This window comes from Chenopodium album, chromosome 13, assembly GCF_948465745.1.
Source record: "Chenopodium album chromosome 13, dcCheAlbu1.1, whole genome shotgun sequence".
Taxonomy (NCBI): domain Eukaryota; kingdom Viridiplantae; phylum Streptophyta; class Magnoliopsida; order Caryophyllales; family Amaranthaceae; genus Chenopodium; species Chenopodium album.
This window is the reverse complement of record NC_137846.1, coordinates 8,405,627-8,425,196: the sequence shown is the minus strand read 5'-3', so window position 1 is coordinate 8,425,196 and position 19,570 is coordinate 8,405,627. Positions and strand designations below refer to the sequence as shown.

General features: G+C 34.6%; 3 protein-coding genes across 3 annotated transcripts; 1 reads left to right on the top strand and 2 right to left on the bottom strand.

Annotated features, from left to right (window-relative positions):
* The first annotated feature begins 2,683 nt into the window (after positions 1-2,683).
* LOC145574513 (translationally-controlled tumor protein homolog) lies at positions 2,684-4,711 on the top strand. Its single transcript, XM_081632320.1, has 5 exons — positions 2,684-2,841; positions 3,509-3,582; positions 3,681-3,809; positions 3,889-4,046; positions 4,360-4,711. Exons 1-5 carry the CDS (start codon positions 2,814-2,816, stop codon positions 4,475-4,477), a joined length of 507 nt encoding a protein of 168 aa, XP_081488446.1. The 5' UTR covers positions 2,684-2,813; the 3' UTR covers positions 4,478-4,711.
* A 1,234-nt stretch (positions 4,712-5,945) lies between these two features.
* LOC145576209 (26S proteasome regulatory subunit 6A homolog) lies at positions 5,946-12,285 on the bottom strand. Its single transcript, XM_081633990.1, has 10 exons — positions 11,995-12,285; positions 11,747-11,863; positions 9,864-9,971; positions 9,239-9,430; positions 8,958-9,149; positions 6,955-7,073; positions 6,713-6,800; positions 6,490-6,609; positions 6,265-6,405; positions 5,946-6,163 (listed from the first exon to the last, which is right to left on the bottom strand). Exons 1-10 carry the CDS (start codon positions 12,121-12,123, stop codon positions 6,086-6,088), a joined length of 1,284 nt encoding a protein of 427 aa, XP_081490116.1. The 5' UTR covers positions 12,124-12,285; the 3' UTR covers positions 5,946-6,085.
* Positions 12,286-12,828: 543 nt separating this feature from the next.
* On the bottom strand, positions 12,829-17,701 carry LOC145576208 (uncharacterized). The gene is made up of 13 exons (XM_081633989.1): positions 17,365-17,701; positions 16,076-16,213; positions 15,882-15,963; positions 15,675-15,751; positions 15,466-15,581; positions 15,230-15,347; positions 14,494-14,610; positions 14,263-14,354; positions 13,988-14,054; positions 13,819-13,900; positions 13,638-13,729; positions 13,411-13,554; positions 12,829-13,221 (listed from the first exon to the last, which is right to left on the bottom strand). Exons 1-13 carry the CDS (start codon positions 17,548-17,550, stop codon positions 13,075-13,077), a joined length of 1,458 nt encoding a protein of 485 aa, XP_081490115.1. The 5' UTR covers positions 17,551-17,701; the 3' UTR covers positions 12,829-13,074.
* Between the last annotated feature and the right edge of the window lie 1,869 nt (positions 17,702-19,570).

The following is a 19,570-nucleotide window of genomic DNA, read 5'->3' as shown; positions in this document are numbered from 1 at the left end:
TGTTAGAAGCGTCACGATGTATATTTTCTAAATATCAAATTTTTATAAATTTTGGTATCGGAATTAAAGATATTAATAGTTGAATTTGTGCATTGGCAAACGTGATTAAAGAAACGTGTCAATTAAAAAGAAATGGAAGAAGTAATATTTTAAAATATTTCATAATTCGGACTAAATTGTACGGAATACTAAATTAATAAATATGAGTTGTTCCTAAATTTAAGTATGGTTCACTTCATCTTAAAAAAAATATATATTCAATAAAGATAATTTCAGTTCAACAAAGGTAATATTAGTTCAGTAAAAGTAATTTCAATTTAGTAAAAATAAGATATGTTCGATAAAATTAGTAACTTCTAAGAAGTACTATAATAGAGACTTAGTAAAAGTAATATCAATTCAGTAAATTAATTTCATTTCAATTAAAATAATTTCAATTCAGTCAAAATAATTTCAGTTCAACAAAAATAAGGTGAAATGAATGGTGCCTTAGATTACTTTTATTAAAATTATATTATATTTACTGAAATTAGATGGATTTAAATTAAACTTAAATTATTTTTTTACTGATTTTTATTTTTGGCTAAAATTATATTATATTTATTGAAAAATTAAATTAATTTTATTTAGCTTAATTTTTTTCATTAAGATTATATCATTTTCCTTAAAACTAAATTAAGGAAAATTTTCAGCTGTAACCTTTAACTTTTGCTACACTAAGGTTTACTGAACTGAATATTTTATGAGAGAAGAAAATTAAGAACTAAACGAAACTAAACTTATTGGAGCTGAACTAAACTGAAAATAAGCCGAAGAGAACAAGCCCTAAAAAGATAGCCCCATATTTCTTTAAAAGAAAAAAAAAACTTACAAAATGACACTAATTATAATACTTTCATTAACACGTTAACTATAGTTAAAACATATATAAATTACTTAAATGTCAATTGTCATCATCACCAATCTACCTCCTTACAACCTCCATCTCCACCACCATGGATCCCCCTCTTGCTCTCCATCTACTAGCCTTCTCCCTCTCGATCTATCTCCTTCATGGATACTAACACGAAATCCCAAATACTCATTCCTTACTTAACCCGAAATCAAAAGCTGAAACCTCAATCTATCCCCATCCTTACCCGACCCAAAACCCTAGCTTTAACAGCCAACCCCCTAACTTGTTCCAAAACTTCAACCCCAAAACCCCACCCCTTATTCGACCTGAAACCCCAACTGCCAACTGAGTAAGGGCCCGACCCCCTTAGATTTTTATAAGTTGTTGGCTATAAGTAATATGTTGTCCAATAAATGCACATATAAAGTTGTGGTATAATGGTTAAGCATTGTTCTTTTTTAGCTTATAAAAAAATTCGCCTCCGACGATCAAATTTGAGATCGAAAACTAAATATTTAGAGAGAAGAAAAAATGAAATAAGTTGAAGCATTTTAGGACTCTGTCTTGAATATTGCAATAATGTGGATTGATTGGCTGCCCATTGTTGAGAGGATGACATGTGTCCTTGGGGGGGGGGGGGGGGGGCACCGTCGTACGATGTTTACTTGAGATAGTGGGCTTTTAAGCCTTTTATCATTAATGTCTTTCTAATGTCACATATCATGCTCTAGTTGGCCACTTTGACCTGCGTTGGGTACCACGAGTTAGCTTGAGATTAGATTATCCGACCATGTGTTGCACTCTAGTTAGCCACTTTTGTAGGTGAGAACTGTCATATCAATCAAAAACCTCTCAGATCAGCTTGATTTGGGTTAGCGGACTAGACATATTGAGAGTGACGGACTATACCTTACATGCTAGCAACTTACTTATCTTGTTACGTATCATGTATGTATGCCCCTAATTTATTAGATGAAACCCAAACCATCTAGTTCATTGTCGACGTTGTTTGTTTTCTTAAATAATTAAAAATAATAAGGGCAACCATTGGTTGATGAATATAAACATTGAGGAAATTGGATATCAAAAGTAGTCTTAAATTTTAATAAAGGGAATACAAGCATTTTGGCCTTTTGATCCTCAAAACTTGAAAATGCAACAATTATCTAAGAACAAAGTTAGTTAATCTTAGACTCATGACTACTCCAACTTCAACTTGATTGATCCTTTTGGAGACCAACTCTACTTACGCGCCCTTAATATTGAGATCGATATAGTGATACTTCAATAACATGGGATTTGATTTAGTGGTATATATATATATTCAACCTGAAATTTACATATCTTATGTTATTAACTAGTATGAAATATATAAACATATTAGCTTTTATTTTACCTTATCTAATCTTATTACCCCTTATCTTTTGTATTATTTCATTCGTACTAATGAATAATTATTTTGCACATGTTAAGTTTGAAACCAATTAATATATGGTGAGAAAAGCCTTTGTAGAGATAAAATAAAACAAACTAGTTACGAATACGACATTTTTTCGCCATGTGAGACCGTCCCATACTAAATTTTCCCGAAACGCGAAATCTAGAATTGTCACAATGAAAGTCCAAGTCCAAGTCCAAGTCCAATCATAGAAAGAGTTGCACTCTTCCACAATTGCACAAACGGAGTACTAGTAGAAGAGAAGTGTCCAAAATAGCAAAAGAAAAAAAAAAAAAAAAAAAAAGAAATATTCCTGAGAACAAAGATAATATACTAAAACCCTAGATATATAAATATAGAAAGGGAGTGCACCACTGAAAATCCTCTCTTGTTCACAGCCTTTTTCTCCTCCTCTCTTGGTTGCGTAACGAATCTCAAATTACTGTTCCAAGGTAGGAGAGAGAGAAAAAGTCTGCAACCATGCTCGTTTACCAGGACCTCATTAGCGGTACTTATTCTCTCTCTCTCTCTCTTTTTTTTTTTTTTAAAAATTTTTTTGGGTAATTTTGTATGTATTTTTCTGGGTATTTGGAATGTGTTTGATTTTGTGTTTGACTGGAAAGTTAGAATTTTAATTTTGTGGGGTTTAGTTGGTTGATTGGATTGATTGCGATTTACTGTAGCTGCATGTTTTTCGTATGCGACAAAGCTTATGGTTTGATTAGTTGTTGGAATTTATTGTTGATGATTAGATCTAGGTGATTTGATTTATTTACTGGGGGTTTTAGATTTAGGGTTTATAGATTTATTTGGATTTCGATGTTGATGGAATTGCGATGAAGGTTTATGTTATTTTTGATCTATTCAGATAAATAGATCTGCGTTTCGTATGATTTATCTTACAAGATTTCACCTTTTGTGAGATTTGATTTAAATCTAACTTGCAAAAAACTTTGATGGTTATTTTTCGTTATCTGATCAATGTTAAATTTTGGTTTGTCTATAAATCACTGAATTCTTAAGGAATAGATATGTAGGAAATCAATTTTGGTATAAAGGCGAGCATTTTAATTTTGAAGTACTGCTTTTTGCTCGTGAGATTTGTCAATATTTCGTGTGTTTAGTATTCGTTTGATTGTTATCTAATGGATTCATCCGAAACTTGGAATTATTAGGTGATGAGCTTTTGTCCGACTCATACCCCTACAAGGAACTCTTCAATGGATGCCTTTGGGAGGTAGATGGAAAGGTATGAATCTGTACAAATCTTTTCATTTCTTGTGAGTTTGTGAATTATGGTTTTCTGGGCTTGCATCTAAATTGATGTGGTATTATATGCACTTGCAGTGGACTGTTAAAGGTGGTGTTGATGTCGACATTGGTGCCAACCCTTCTGCTGAAGGTGCTGGGGAGGATGAAGGTGTTGATGACCAGGCTGTCAAAGTTGTTGACATTGTTGAAATCTTTAGGCTACAGGTAATGGCCGTCTAGTTTTGTGGCTATTTGAGAAGTTGCTAGATAATTATGCGATGTCACTGATATTCTCGTGTTTCAGGAGCAACCTGCCTATGATAAGAAGCAATTTGTTGCATGGGTAAAGAGATACATCAAGAACCTCACTGGCAAATTGGAGCCTGAGAAGGCTGATGAGTTCAAGAAGAATGTTGAGGCAGCAACTAAGTTTCTCATGTCAAAGCTCAGCGACCTTCAATTGTATGTTTTTATGCTTTTTGACAAACAGTAACTGTGATGCTAAACTTGACAGTTCATATTCTACCATAGTTGTAAAATTAATTACCATTGATGGGAAAGGTTGCACATAAATCCGAGTGACCTTGCTATTAGGGTAATGAAACTAGATGTGGTAATTTTGTTAGGATCTGATTAGTTGAGAGGATGTTTAGTACTGTAATATTATGCTGTTGCATTATTAGTTGATTGCTATTGAAGTGTCATCTGTTGTCTTTAAAATCCTGAATAAGTGGTTATTTACAACAGAATAAGCCTAATTATTTGTGCTGTGCAGTTTTGTTGGTGAGAGCATGCATGATGATGGTGCAACAGTCTTTGCTTACTACAAGGAAGGTGCTTCCGACCCAACTTTCTTGTACTTTGCTCACGGCCTGAAGGAAATTAAGTGCTGAGTGAACGAGCTGTGCAAAACATCTCTCAAGAGGTGTTTGACGTAATTTAAGCTTTCTAGGTTAAGCTGTTCTAAGTTTTATTTTTGCAGTATTTTTGTTAACTCTTGTTGTCGACTTATTGTATGTTTTGACAATGTGGGATGGTGGCACCAGTTGGTTAGCCTTCCCTCGTGTTACTGTTTTGCTTGATTGAGACTGGATATATTAATATATATACAAGCGATTTGAGAATAAGCATTCTGTTGATTGTACGATTCGTTATCTATGCTGCATCTTTGGTCCCTACTCTGTTTCTGATGTAGGCTTGGGGTATGTGCATCTGCACTACTTCGTACTTGTCCAAATATAGCAGTAGAGATTCTCAGGGTATTAGAATTGTGCAAATCAATGGGTGCTTGTCTTCTGCAACCTGCTTAATTTAGTTACATATTGGAATGAGAGCTCATCTATTTGTCTTGGGTTGAGATATACGTTGTATTTTACAGCTGAACTGATACAAGGGAAAGGAATTAGAAATTGAATGTGCATCTTGTGTTGAAATTTGATGGTATTGGTAGTTGTTTACCATAATGCCTCACGCCATTTTTGTATTTCACATATACATGCTCGATTTATGTATTTGTAACATTTTTAATTAGAACAGGGTTGTTTAGGAATGAACACAATGTAGACTGGATAGATGTGGTTGTTTAAAAACATCGTGAAAGTATGGGGGAATAGACGAATAGTTATGGTCGAAATTGAACCGAGTGAACTCGTGGATTTAAAGCCTTACCCATAAATGGTTGGGGATTTTGTCACAGGAAGACAGGACAACCGATCCTAGGTTCTTACTTCTTAGTAACTTCAATTAATTTGGGTTGACATTATGTGATGACTGATGAGACATGAAACTTAGATAATCTTAAAATATGCGGCAGATGGACATTTATTATTAGCAAACATCATCTTATAAACATTTGGACAAAAGTGCAATTTCAACTTCATCACTTGCTTGTTTAATAAAGGAAGTGCAAATAGATTGTTTAATGCAACTAGCGGTAAATTTGCATATATGTAGAGATTATACTCAGAGAACTTCATTGATGAATTTTAGTTTTTGATAGTTAACATGATACACATGAATGAAAAAAATAAACTCCGAAATTTGCAGGTTATACGTAGAATCTCATAAGTCGTAACTGACTCCTACAGAACATCTACTAAAAAACACTAGATTATTGCCAGACACCATGCAGCAAGGATTCAACGATCACACAGTCTCACTATTTTTATAAGGGGAAATAAATGAAAATGCTTTAGTTTAATTTTGTTGAAGAATTTTGTTGAAGAATATGGGAAAAACTGAAAACACACTGACATGTCATCTCACGCATGGTCTTGTGTTCTGGTTGTTTAAAGAAAAAAAAAAAAAAAAAATTCAAATTACTGAGAAGATATTGAATCCCCGTAATGCAAGAAATCGAAGTTGAATGAATCATCAATGAGTCAAATTTATCATCTATTGAAACTTTGGAAAATACCACGAACGTTTGAGCCACCAAGCTCATCAATGAAAGCCTATTTGCAAAATAGCTAAAATCTCATATTACAGAAGGAAAGAGAGCTCTAAGCATAGTAATTCAAGCTTGCTTTCTTCTTAGCTTGAACTTGAATGATGCCTTCGTTGAAGTCTTCATGGTTCACCTGAAAAAAAAAAAAAAAAAAAAAAGCAAGTTTAATAGAGTAAGCGAGAAAGAGAGGGAGACAATTAAGTCAGCAAATTAGCCTCAGAGAGAGAAAAGCACCTCAGTGGCATCTCGGCGAAGAGCCAACATGCCGGCCTCTACACAGACAGCCTTCAATTGTGCTCCATTGAAATCATCTGTCGACCGAGCTAATTCTTCAAAGTTCACATCTGGGTGAACATTCATCTTCCTTGAATGGATCTGCAACAGAGATCCAATGAAATCGATAATTTGAACAAAAGAGACAAATTTACCAAAATACTAAGATATTTCTGGAATACAAACCTGCAGAATTCGGGCTCTAGCCTCCTCAGTTGGGTGAGGAAATTCAATTTTACGGTCCAATCGACCAGAACGCATGAGGGCAGGGTCCAGAATATCAGCCCTATTGGTAGCAGCAATGACCTGGAATATATAAATTGAGATTAAAATTGTTACGCAATCTAGAAGAAATTGATGTTAAAAGAGCATTTAAATCTTTTATTTGGAAGAGAGTGAAAAAGTTAACCTTGATCCTTTCATCACTGCTAAAACCATCAAGCTGATTTAGCAACTCTAACATAGTTCGTTGCACTTCTCTATCACCACTCACTTCACTGCAGTGCAAGAAACACAGCAGAAAATTACAATAATGAACCATCCATCACTGAAGATGTCTTGGTAGATGACTTAAGCTTGCTTTTGATTTCTCGTCAATCTATAGAGCAGAAACAGAATATATAATTGAACAATGGTGACAGGATTGCTCACCTGTCAAACCGCTTGGTACCGATGGCATCAATTTCATCAATAAATATGATACAAGGAGCCTTCTCTTTTGCAAGTTGAAAAGCATCACGTACAAGCTTTGCTCCATCTCCAATGAACATCTAAATCAATTGAAAAGAAGAAACTTAGACAACACCTAAATTTGTCACTGCAAAGATATTCAGGATCTGCCTATAACATTTAAAAAATCCATCACATGACAAGCTACTTCTTCCATCACTTTTAAATCTTTACATTTGGAATCTTTTTGTGAGAGAGAAATGGTCAAAGCATAGAGATTAAAAGTGACGGAGGAATCAACAAAAACTATTCGTTAAAAGAAATCAGTCACGGATAATCAGATCAGTTAGCAAGCAAAAAATTCTTTAAGTGTCCTCAAGCTATTAATACACAACAGATTTGCAGCCACATCTAACCAATGCTGTCAACAATTATAGGGGTCAGCATTCCATAGCAACTACTACTACCTCCGGATCGTATTATATGCAACTTTGGGGTATTATTTGTGAGATATAAAAAATTCCAAAGTTGCATATAATACGATCCGGAGGTAGTATTATTCTACACCAGCAAAATTACAATCTCCATGAGCTCAACCTCACTATGAATAGGAGCTCTTAAACATGTTCCAAAAAATTGTCATAGCCGCTAACGTCTTAGCTCTAGTCTGGAGAATGCAGAACATACATTGTACGAGTGGTCTTCAACTCTCAACATCGTTCCTGTATGCATATACCTCCTCTCTTCACTACCCTCTCAAGTCCCAACCCAAGCACTCCATGAAAACCATAACACATGATAAAACCCAAATTTTAATCCACTATCACCACCATTACCAACCTCAAACGACACCACCAATAACAGATCATATTTTACTGACACATAGGGATTCAAATTAATAGAATTAGAAATTGAGGGCTACATAGGACGATTAGAAACTAGAAACAACAGAATTTGAAATTGAACGCCTAGATTAATGGTTAAAGATAATTTGGTCTGAAATATAAAGGTGTCATCAAGAGTTGTCCGGATTCAGAGAAACAGCAGCAAGTACAATGATGAGGGTTTCCATGAGCTGGATAAGAGGAGAGACACCATTGATAGAGTAAAGGAGAGCTGGTGTGGTGGAAGATAGGATTACACTGTTGGTTGTCAATCTTCAGGAGGCATTTTAGCGGTGACAATAGAGGAGGTAGAGTGGGGTAGGATGGTGGGATGTATGGGCCAGGGTCAAGGAGGGAGGAGACGTTAATTTGGTAGAACGTGGAGGGAGAATTATTAAAAGATGGGACAGTCATTTTTTTTAATAATAAGTTTCATTTAATGAGCAAAATGGCTACCCAATAATAACACATGTTGAAGTTTCATTTAATGAGCAAAATGGCTACCCAATTAACAGTTTGGTGAAGCTCCAAATTCCAGTTTTTGGGATTTGGGCTAATTGAGAACCTATTTCTACAAATATCTAACCATTTAGTTGGCTCAGTTGCTTTTTTCGTAATCTAGAAACCTTTTCAAGAGCTTGGCCAAACACTATCTAAGTGGAAGATACAAAATGCCAGATGCCAACAGATTTAACTGGATATTGGATCAAGATTAGCAGGGTATAATTTCATACCATAGAAATCAACAAACCCCATATAGTGGAAAAAAGCAGGTAAAACTTCCTAGTTCATAAATTTCTGCAAATTATAATCTATAGGAACCTCCCCTGAGTAGAGTTTCATATAATATAATCATTAAGCAAGCATTGTCAACCCTTCTTGTCTTATAAAGCCGACACATTAACATAATATACAGGTCCACAATCTGAAAACAGGTGAGGTAAAAAAAAAAGGAGCTTTTCCCCATCTTTCCAGTAGTGTGTAAATGAATCAAATCAGAGGCAGAAGCAAACTCTTACACAGACCATTCAGGAAGGAAAAAAAAAAAAAACTCTAAACTAGCCTGAATCGGCAGCATCTAATAGCAGAAATAAAACAAACCTGGACAAGCTGAGGGCCGGCTAACTTCAGAAAAGTGGCATTTGTTTGTGCTGCACATGCTCTTGCCATGAGAGTTTTCCCAGTCCCAGGAGGACCATAAAGAAGCACTCCTTTGGGTGGACGGATTCCTATTGTCTGGAATCGCTCTTTGTGTGTCATTGGCAAAACTATAGCCTCAACAAGCTCTTGGATCTGTAGAAGTGAGAACAATTATTTATACGTCAAAAACAAGCTCTAAGTTTTACTAATGGTAGAGAAACATAGGGGGAAAGAAAAATTACCTGTTTCTCTAAGCCTCCAATGTCACTGTAATCCTCAGTAGGTTTCTCATCAACCTCCATTGCCTTTACTCGAGAATCATATTCTGAAGGTAGTGTGTCCAGGATCAGATAACTATCTTTGTTGACTCCAACTAAATCCCCAGGCTTTAGCTTGTCAGGATCAACCAGACCAACAACAGGCAGAAATATTGTCTGCGTATAATCAAAATATAAACGCAAAATTTGCGTATGCAAGTCAGAAATCCTAAAAATGATGCAGCAAAATACTTGTCTCTGTTGCAAAGTGACATCACATATACAAACAAGGGCAGTTTCTAAACCAAATATTCACATTGACAATGTTTCTAGTTTTGTTATCAGACAAAGTTAAGTCCAAAAACCCTACGGCAAAGTAGTAAAATTGTCAGATCACTTAATGTAAAGATGTCACAGAATACAGAACCTAAACCACCTAAAAACTAAAAACACACAATGCCTCCCCTCCCCCACCCCAACCCCCCAAAAAAAGGATATTAGCCAATAAACTTATCTTGCACAAGGTCCTAGATCAAAAATATAATACACATTAATAATTTCAACACCAAAGATCCTTAATGACAGAGTAAAAGCACCAAGATAAGCATACCTGTCTGGTTGATGTTTTAAGCACAACACACTTTCCTTTTCTTTGCGAGTCAAGATCAATATTAGCACCATCTTCCTCAGCTTCATCTTCTGGATTCATTTCCAAGATCTGTGAGACAGAAAAGTAAGAAATTAGATAGCTAGGCTGCAATAGAGCTATCATAAATCATATAAATATATCTCATGTCCACTAATAAACATTTGATTGATTCGTATCTCACGTCCACTAAGGGGGCGTTTGGTTCGCAGAGTGGTATAGGTTTGAAATCAGGAATAGGGTTAAGGTGGTATCGGGTTGGAACTTGATACTTAATACCATGTGTTTGGTTCAATTTTGGAATAAAATATCATCCCCTTAATTTCATATATTTGATACCTAAGGGAATGGAATGAGCCAAACCCACCTTCCCCCCAAGTTTTCTATACCCCATACCTCATGAGTTTGAGGTATGGGTTTAAAAATCATATTTTTGACAACCAAATATATGGTATGGGTTTTGGTCATTCTAAACCCATACCTAATACCTATAATCCGCGAACCAAACGCCCCCTAAATGGGATAAATGACATAAATCTCAAAATGGGATTAGTCTACCATAAGGAGTACTTGAACAACAAAAGATGTATACATAGATGAAGTTCACCAAGGCACATGTAAATGTGGATAATCGGGATTATGCAAGATAAGAACTCAAATTGATTAATATCCCTGTGCGTATAAATAAGATAAATTTTATTTAAGGACTTATCAATTAAACAAAAGAATCATTTTATAATACTATCTCTGTTTCTTTTCCATTATCTCATTTGAAATCTTTGTAGATTCTATTATAAACGGAAGCTAATACTCTTAAAAAATAAGGAAAAACGAAGTTGCATGGGAACTTGTTTGATTCATCTTAAATCTCTTGATGTATACTTTTAATATTATCATTTTTAATACGTATATGAAGATATTTACTTTGATGATTGAATATGTGCATTGGGAATTGTGCAAACAGTGATATGAGGCAATAAAAAAGAATCAAAGCAATGATTATTTCAGAAATTGGCACACTCCCAAATTAGGCCACATATACGTAACCCTTTTGGAAATCACGGTCAAAGAAATCTATACTTATGGAAGTCACGGTCAAAGAAATCTACACTTATGGCAGATTTAAGAGATGTAGTCCATATGCCAGAAAACCAGCAACATAGATATATCAATTAATCCTCTAAAAGTACCTTCAAACATGCAATTATGTGGGGACTTTCAGAAATGAACACTAAGCAGAAGCTTGATTATGCATTTTTAGCATATCAAGCAACAAACTGATACCAGATCACTAATTACAATCTCAACCAATGTGGATTAAACTACTCCATGACAACCATTACATTTGATGTAAAAATCCGAGATTTCACCTAAAAATAAAGTTAATTTTCCTTCTTGGTTTTCAATTTACTTCATTTGTCATTCACAATGAAAGGGCAACCACAACCCATGCTACACTTTGAAGAAGATCAAATCTTAATCTAGCAGGCAATTGACTCCCAGATGATAAGCAAAAACAATAACTCGTGAATACTCTAAGTGAAGGCAATTGACTCCCAGATGATAAGCAACGAAAATAACTCATCTTGCCCTCGAATACTCCAAGTAACTTAATCGTGACCCCAAGAAAAATTGAATCAGCCTACATGAGTGAGTTTCTAAATACCAGTAGTAAAAACCCTAATTGTACATAAGTATAGTTTAGCAATCAAATCAAATCAACATTAAAAAAACTGAAGCATCTTGCTCCTATTTGATAAAATTCACTGCAACTATAAAGTAAAGTTCACTGAAATTCAATAAACAAAATTAGAATCTATCAAGAAAGCTAAAATCACAATCAATACCTCAACAATATTGCCGACGAGGTAAGGAAGTTGCTTATTAAGCTTGATTTTCTCTTGATTCTCCTTTATCTTCTCCTTGAATGAATCCAATTCTAAAGTCGTCCTCTGAACATCCTCCTATACAACCAAAAATCACAAAATTAATCCAATCAAACTAATTCACAAAACTTCAAACCCTAAATCGAAATCCCGCCATTATCAAGCTAAAAACAATCAAAAAAAACGAAGAAAAAAGCAAAAAAGAGAACCTTAAGGATGCGAATCTCGTTATCGAGAATGCGAGAAGCCCTAACGATGTCTACAGTGGTCAAATTGGCGAGTTGGTCTTCTTGGAAGTTAGGATCTTCCGACATCGCCGCCGCTGACGCCGACGCCATTGAAGATACTGGAAGTTTCCGACGAGCTGATGCGGCGAAGAGAGAGAAAGACCGGCGAGTGGAGAGAAGGGGCAGAGACGGTGTGTTGCGCAAGAAATGAACCAAAGATTTTACGAAGCGAGAAAGTGTGTTGAGTCGAGTTGTACGATTTTTTTATAGGGTCTCTCACTCTCTCCTGGTGAAATCTTTTTAGTCAAGCAATATGAAAACGGCTCAATATCTCACATTTGCAAAGATATAGAACTAAAAGTTGGGTCGTTTAGGTCGGGTTGGGTCACCTTGTGAATCTTTTCGATTATTGGTAGAAAATACGAATAATGGTTAATCTAAGACTCTTAGTATTGAAATATAGATCGAATGCTCAAGTGTTTGACCTAAAAACCTAACGTTGAATGGGCACGAGTTTGCATATGAAATTTTATTGGGTTGTTCGAATACTCAAGTTTAGAGCTACATTCTAAGTTAATGAAGTACTTTGAAAGTAATTGAAAATTTTATTATGCTCTGTATTAAATATTTTTAGGATTTAATCATATGTACTACGGAGTAAAAAGGCTAATTAAACATATAATAGTGGTTTCGTAACTCGTTGATTTTTTTCATCACAATTCGATCAACATTAGTTATGGATGTGTTGCCACGTTTTTTCACCATGTACATTTCTACATTAAATAAAAAAAAAAAAAAAAAAAAACAACTCCAAGATTAAAAGTTAAAAGGATTTTTTTTTTCTGTTAGAGAAACACTTACACAGTTACATCTATCAAAGTACCATGGCATGGGTCTATGAAACCTTTTCCATAATACAAAGTAGATCTAAATTTCTGTTGCAAAGTTTAGGATAGGAAGATTACAACAACTGAAACTGTTACATGATTTGCCAATCTTTACAACGGTATGGAAGTATGTAACAACGGAAACCATGACTATACAATGGTGAAGTAAGTAAAGCTAGAGCTTCCAGTATATCTTGAGCTGGTGCAGAAAGCCAGAAACAACAGCCCAAAACAGGATTTCTGCAAAGATCACGTACAACAGGATTCCAACTCTTTTTGAATGCCAAACTCCAATGAAAACATGCTGTTGAATCCAGTATACCTGCAGCATAGTTATCCAACAATACTTTTAGATTGCGGCATGAATCTTATCTCGAGTCTCTTTGACTAATATCAAACTGAACTGAATTTAAAAGTGGAAATATTGACTCAGATTTCACACGGCGAAGTAGGGAACTAACTCAATATGATTTGGTAAAGATACAGTGTGAGTCATGTGGTACAAACTTACCAGTGTATTATGTGGATCATCATAGTACCACCCGTTAATAAATCCTGCAAAAATCCCCTCAGCAGCCATAACAAAGACGAGCATAGCATTCATGCCAATCCACTTGAATGGAAGAAACAAAAACTTAACATCTAAAATGTCAACCTGCCATGAAATTTCCATCACAAGTTGGAAGGGATACGGAAGGGAAAATCATAACTGTAGAAGCTTTTGTCAAAGTAATGTACCAGCACATAGAAGACTGAGAATACAAAGGCTGCTGCACCAGATGTCACACAAACGTAGCTGAAAGTATATAGCTGCTTGTTCAAAGGGATCGCTGTTTTTAGAGGTCAAGAGATTGGTGAAAACTTTCAGGAATAAATAGTCAACAGATCAACTGAAGATTTAAGAAATTCTTGGATTTACCATTGGTGAAATGAAGCAAAAATCCTAAGATAAGGAAGGCAAGACCCATTGAAACCCAATGCTTCAGTCTGCCAGTGTGATCCTGTAATTATTGAAGGAAAAATTCAGTGGAGCGGAAAAACATTACTTGAAACTGATTGTGTTAGTATTTCACTATAAAAGGGCCAACCTTAATGTGAATAAGTACATGGCCAAAATGTACTCCAATGATCGTTGAAAGTATGGCAGATATTGAGCTGCATTTCCACGAGGAAAAATGATTTAAAGAGCAATCTTTCACGGCCAAAATCATTGCAACCTCTTGGACAGTATAGTTAGCAAGGTGGAAGCAGAAAATAAAAGGTGTAAAAAAAACAAAAATGAAGTTATCGTTCAATTAATCATCACTCATCAACCACAAACACGAACATAAACTCATTAAAATGAAATTAATGAAGTATCAACCTTAAAATCCCTTCGGGATCAAATGGTGCATGACACCAGGAGGGAGCATTGTCCAGAAGAGGCCCCTCGTAAGGAGATTTTGCAGTGCAAGCCTGCAGTACTTCCAACAAGCACAACAAATCATAGCTTTTATTAAGGATTTGATAGGACTAATTAAGATTTTCCTTTCAGCTAATCTGTTCTTTGTTTAAGTTCTTTACACTATAATACATGCTTAACTTTATCTCTCACCTTAGATCTTCTCCATGCTGGATGTTTATACACATGATTAATCCCTAGCAATATTCTATCAACATATCCAACTGCATTACATGGAGGGTCTAATTTTCCTCTGACACCACACTTCACCTGAGACAGTTCCATAAACATAGTGAAAATTTAGCAAATTTAACAACAGGGAAAAAAGGCAAAATGTTATGGCTTGATTCTCATCAGCCTTCCAAGTCTAATAAGTTTCTGGAATTGGAAAAAAGGTAGGAATACCAGAACATAATTTTTGTTAAATATAAATCAATTTTTTTTTTTTCAAGTCCAGTATCCTTGAAGAGATTAAGGAAGATACCAAGACTTAACAAATTCAATAAAAGCAAGACAAAGATGTCACTTCATGCATCGATATCCCACAGACTTAACAATCAAAGACAAAAATAATCAGTGATTTCTGTAAACGGATCCCATAATAAGTTAAACCACTCAATATTGATTACACATTAAGTAAGGTCCGCAGAGGTCAATTTGCACATATTTTTACCCTTAACAAGTCAAGATTAGTAGAAAGGCTGTTTTCTGAAGTCCCAGTGAAACCATTTTCGAGTGAAAAAGTACTTACGAGACTATTGAAGCCTTGAAGGTAGTACTTAGGGTAGCAGTTTAACATTTGGCAGTCCTACTATAGTAAGACGAGAGTTTCCTCTACATAAATACAGCTAAGATATTGTGGGCAAAGTGCAAGCAAGGGATGACTAACAGTGAAATGTCTCCCATAATCGGGGCTCTCTGCATTCTGAACAGTGAATTCCCAATCGGGGACATATACTCCATAGAGCACAGAGAAGTAAATAATAAGAACACATGCTCCAACCACCCTACAAATTCAAGATCAATAACAAAACTGTTGATGTCAGGACCATCCCAAATTTACAAGCCTAGAGTAGATGAAATAACAGCGATCAGCAAGGCCATTTAAACAGGAAATTTACGCACCACTGCCAGCAGTATAACTTAAATATGGTGAATCGGCCAGATAATTGATAATTGTCTTGAAAGGATTTAGTTGCAATCTCCAGCAAGGCTACAACCAGATATGACAGAGCAATTCTCTGCAAATAGATCAGATTTGGTTCATCAAACCCAAAGTTTCACTTTCAGAACTTCAGTTTGATGGTTTCGATAGGGAGAGAGAGTTACATCACCTGGAGAATTCCACACCACCTTATTCTTTTCATGTCAACTCCATATGTCAGTTTGTCAGGAGCATGAGAGTACCCTCCTTTAGATCAATGAAAATATAGTTTCAGCTTCTAACTTTTCTTCTTGTTATCTTTCTTGATTTTAATTGTTCGTAAAGATTAAGAACATATATATAACGACTATACACATGTTCAGTTCATTAAACTAACCTTGCAAGAGGATGCCCCATAAAAGAAGTTTAAGGGTTCTAAAGATTACTTTTCTGCTAGCCATAAGTCGGTTCGGTATCCTCTGATAAAGATAAGAACACACAAAGCACAACCATATTATATGTATATTCTTCAAATTAATCGGAGCGCAAGGAATTTGTATGTAATTAGCATTCCAAAAAAAAAAGTCCAACCTTGAGGGCTAAAGGAATTGCCATGCCAACAATGAACAAGAAGAAAGGCATGACGAAATCAGCTAAGTTGCAGCCATTCCATGGTGCATGCGTAATCATAGGCCATTCTCCTCCAGCATCATCCACTAAAATCATCAGCTACAACAATGATAGTTTTAAGTCAATAAGAGCCAACAGCTGGTGTAATAAAACAACACCAACAACAACAAAGCCTTAGTCCCAAAATGATTTTTTTTTTTTTTTTACATCATTCCATATTTATTCACATAAATGTTTAAACACCTCTTTTCTACCCAATTAAATCTATTCCACCCACAAGGCCAAAAGATATCCAAGTAAGGAACAAAGAAAAATCTCGACAGTAGCATGGGCCCGCTGAACCAGTACACAAGCCTCACAGCTTAAATGCCCAGGACATGTTCTATGCAAGTAGCATGATGTTTATTTTATATATTAAGGAGATTGTATGAAGATAGAAAAAGAATATCCAAATTTCCTCTTGATCCCCATGAGATAATAGGAGGCAGATATATTCATCCCACAACACCTATTGAAGTTTCTGAAGCAATTCTTAAAAAAAGTTCTTTTGCACTGGATAATCAATATACCTTGTGTATCAATATCAACATGACATTCAAGTCACAAAAACAGGTCAAATGGCTGACATAATGAGACCTTCAATCTCATATACAATGTGCCTAGTTATTCTTTCTGATTAAATTGTTTGGTCAAGGATGAACACTATAATGATTTATAATCTGCCATGAAAAGGAAAGTGATGTAGACGAAATTTAATCTCGGGTCTTGGGGGTATTTAAGTCCTTAACCAACTAAGCTCATTGGAATTTAATAAAATGGTCACATTCAGAATTTCAATATTCAAATTCCCAACTCAAGAATTTAACTTTTGCAGAGAAAGAGTTTCTTAGCAGAGAGTTTTACAACTTCAATCATAAAGCAAAAGCAAAAAATTGACAAATTAAGGCTATACAAGTTAAAGTCTTACTCATTTAAGGTTAAAAACTAACTTTTGCTCCTAATTTTGACCAAAACTAGCTATTTGATAAGTACGAAGTATTGATTAAAGAAATTTAATTCAGTTACTAAGCTAGATGTTAAGATATGTTAAGAAATTCAGAACTTTGAAGCTAAAAATGACGAACAAAGCCAAAAAAAAAAAAAAAAAAAAAAAAAAAAAAAAAAAAAAAAAAAAAAAAAAAAAAAAATCAGAATTATTATTGAAGCAAGCAAAGAAATGAAAAGGGTGAGGAAAAAAAAAGAGAAATTACAGCAACAGTGAAGCCTCTAAAAATGTCAAGAGAATCAAGGCGCTTTTTCTGGTTGGAATTTTCAGAAGAAGGCAGCTCGTTCTGTTTTTCATGGCCAAAATCAAGTGATTTGGTTGGTTGTTCTTCATCAATTTCAATCTGACTTTGCTGGTTTTGCTGTTCTGCTCTCTGCAATAACTCGCTCATCTTGGTAAGTGTCTACCCCCTCTACTCTCTTTGCTACTTTGGTTATCTTTCTATCTTTTCTACTCCTCGAGTTCAACTTTAGAGCCCTTTTTTTATTAAAAAAAATAAAATAAAATAAAAATTGGTTAAGAGTTTTGAAGTAGGTGGTAAAATGGTTGTATGGATTTTTACTTTTTGATTCAGAAATTATTGATAGTACAAAACACATAAAGGCGAGAGAGATCTCAACCTTAGTCGTTCGTATAGGCTAACATTAGTCATATACCGTCATACGGAGTACACACATGGAAAGAAACCACCATGATACCCTAGACCTCCCAATTATGAAGTTGGTATGATGAGAATCGGACTTTTAACTCTAGGTCGGAATACTCAGAGCTCCCACTTAGTGATTCATGTTTTTTTCAATTTTAGATCAAGCGGGTTATTTCGTTTGTGTTTCCGATTTGCTTATTACGAGACATTAGTTATACAATGGGATTTTTAGTTTTTGAATTAGGCTTGGACCAAAATATACTAGTATTATTTGTTACACTATGATACACTCCTCCTATTATTCTCCATTTTCATATGTTAAGAATTATTACAAAACCTAATTGGAGAAGGAAACTCTTATATAGAAAACGGGGAGGATCTTGTTCTATTATTTGAATCAGGCTTGGACCAAACGTTATATTATTTGTTACACTTTGATACACTCCGTCTATTATTTTCCGTTTTCATATGTTAAGAATTATTAAGAAACCTAATAATTGGAGAATGAAACTCTTGTAGAAAATGGGGAGGATCTAGTTTTAGTTATAAACTGTAGTACTTCCCTCTCAAAAAAATAAAATAAACCATAGTACTCTATATAAGAGCAGTTTTTAATGTTCCGAGTATAATATTTTTCACTTATTTCGAAATACATATCCAAAATAACGCGTAAAGGTACATCTTTTTGACACTTGAACAAAAGCGTCACATTGATGGTCTTTACTACTTGTTGTCCTGCCTAACTTTAAAGGTTAAAAAAGATGGAAGTTTTTAATGTGAAAGCGTCACATTGATGGTCTTCACCTCTAATGAGGTAGAAGATATGTATACGGTATACCCTTTGGTTTAATTTAGTAGGCCTACTTATAGCAATGCAAGTTCGAAAACTGATAAAATTATTGCATCACATGATAGTGCGGAGCCAGAAATTGTAACTCGGGGGACAAATTTTTGAAATCTAATAGTTCAATAAAAAAATCACAAGAAAAAATATCACATAAATTATTTTATATTTGAATTGCATGCATATGAGTATATGACAATTATTCTTATTTGGTAAAAGAGGAGTTGTAACAAGTTTCATTGCATATTAAGCAAAATTAGAAAATTATCCAACAACACCAATTTTCTGAATTTAGCAAAAATTGAGATTTGCCGTGTAGAATTTTTTAAAACTTTTTTAAAATTTTGGTTATCTGGTAGTTAAAGAAAATAGAAACTAGAGAACAAGTTCAAAGTAGCTAGTTTTGGAGGTCTGACCTCCATCTTGCCTACAATTATTACAGACCAAGTTCAGTGCCATGATAAATAGTACAAGTACGAAGACAATTAATTAATTATTTTTTAGTTGACATTAATAAATGAGGTTACTTGTACAAATAAATACGAGTAAAAAATACTCTTAAAAATAAATGTAGCCACACACAAGACTTATCGAATTGATAATTGTATCATAGTTTCACAAATTTCATAATTCCCAAATACACAATTGTTTTTACAACAGAAAAGATAAAACATGCAATTTTTCCCTTGCAAGCTAAGGTTATTACACATAAATTGTTCAAAAAAGGAAACTAATTAATTATCAAAGAACACGCATAAATTGAAACCTAGGTTTACTAGCTAGCTAGCAAAACCAAGTTTAAAGACAAAGAAGGAAGCCATTCACATGAAAACTCCATTATCATTCTCATTCCATTTTAACGATCCAGAGAAAAATTATCACATACATACATTATTATGGAAGAAATGACAAATAAAAAAA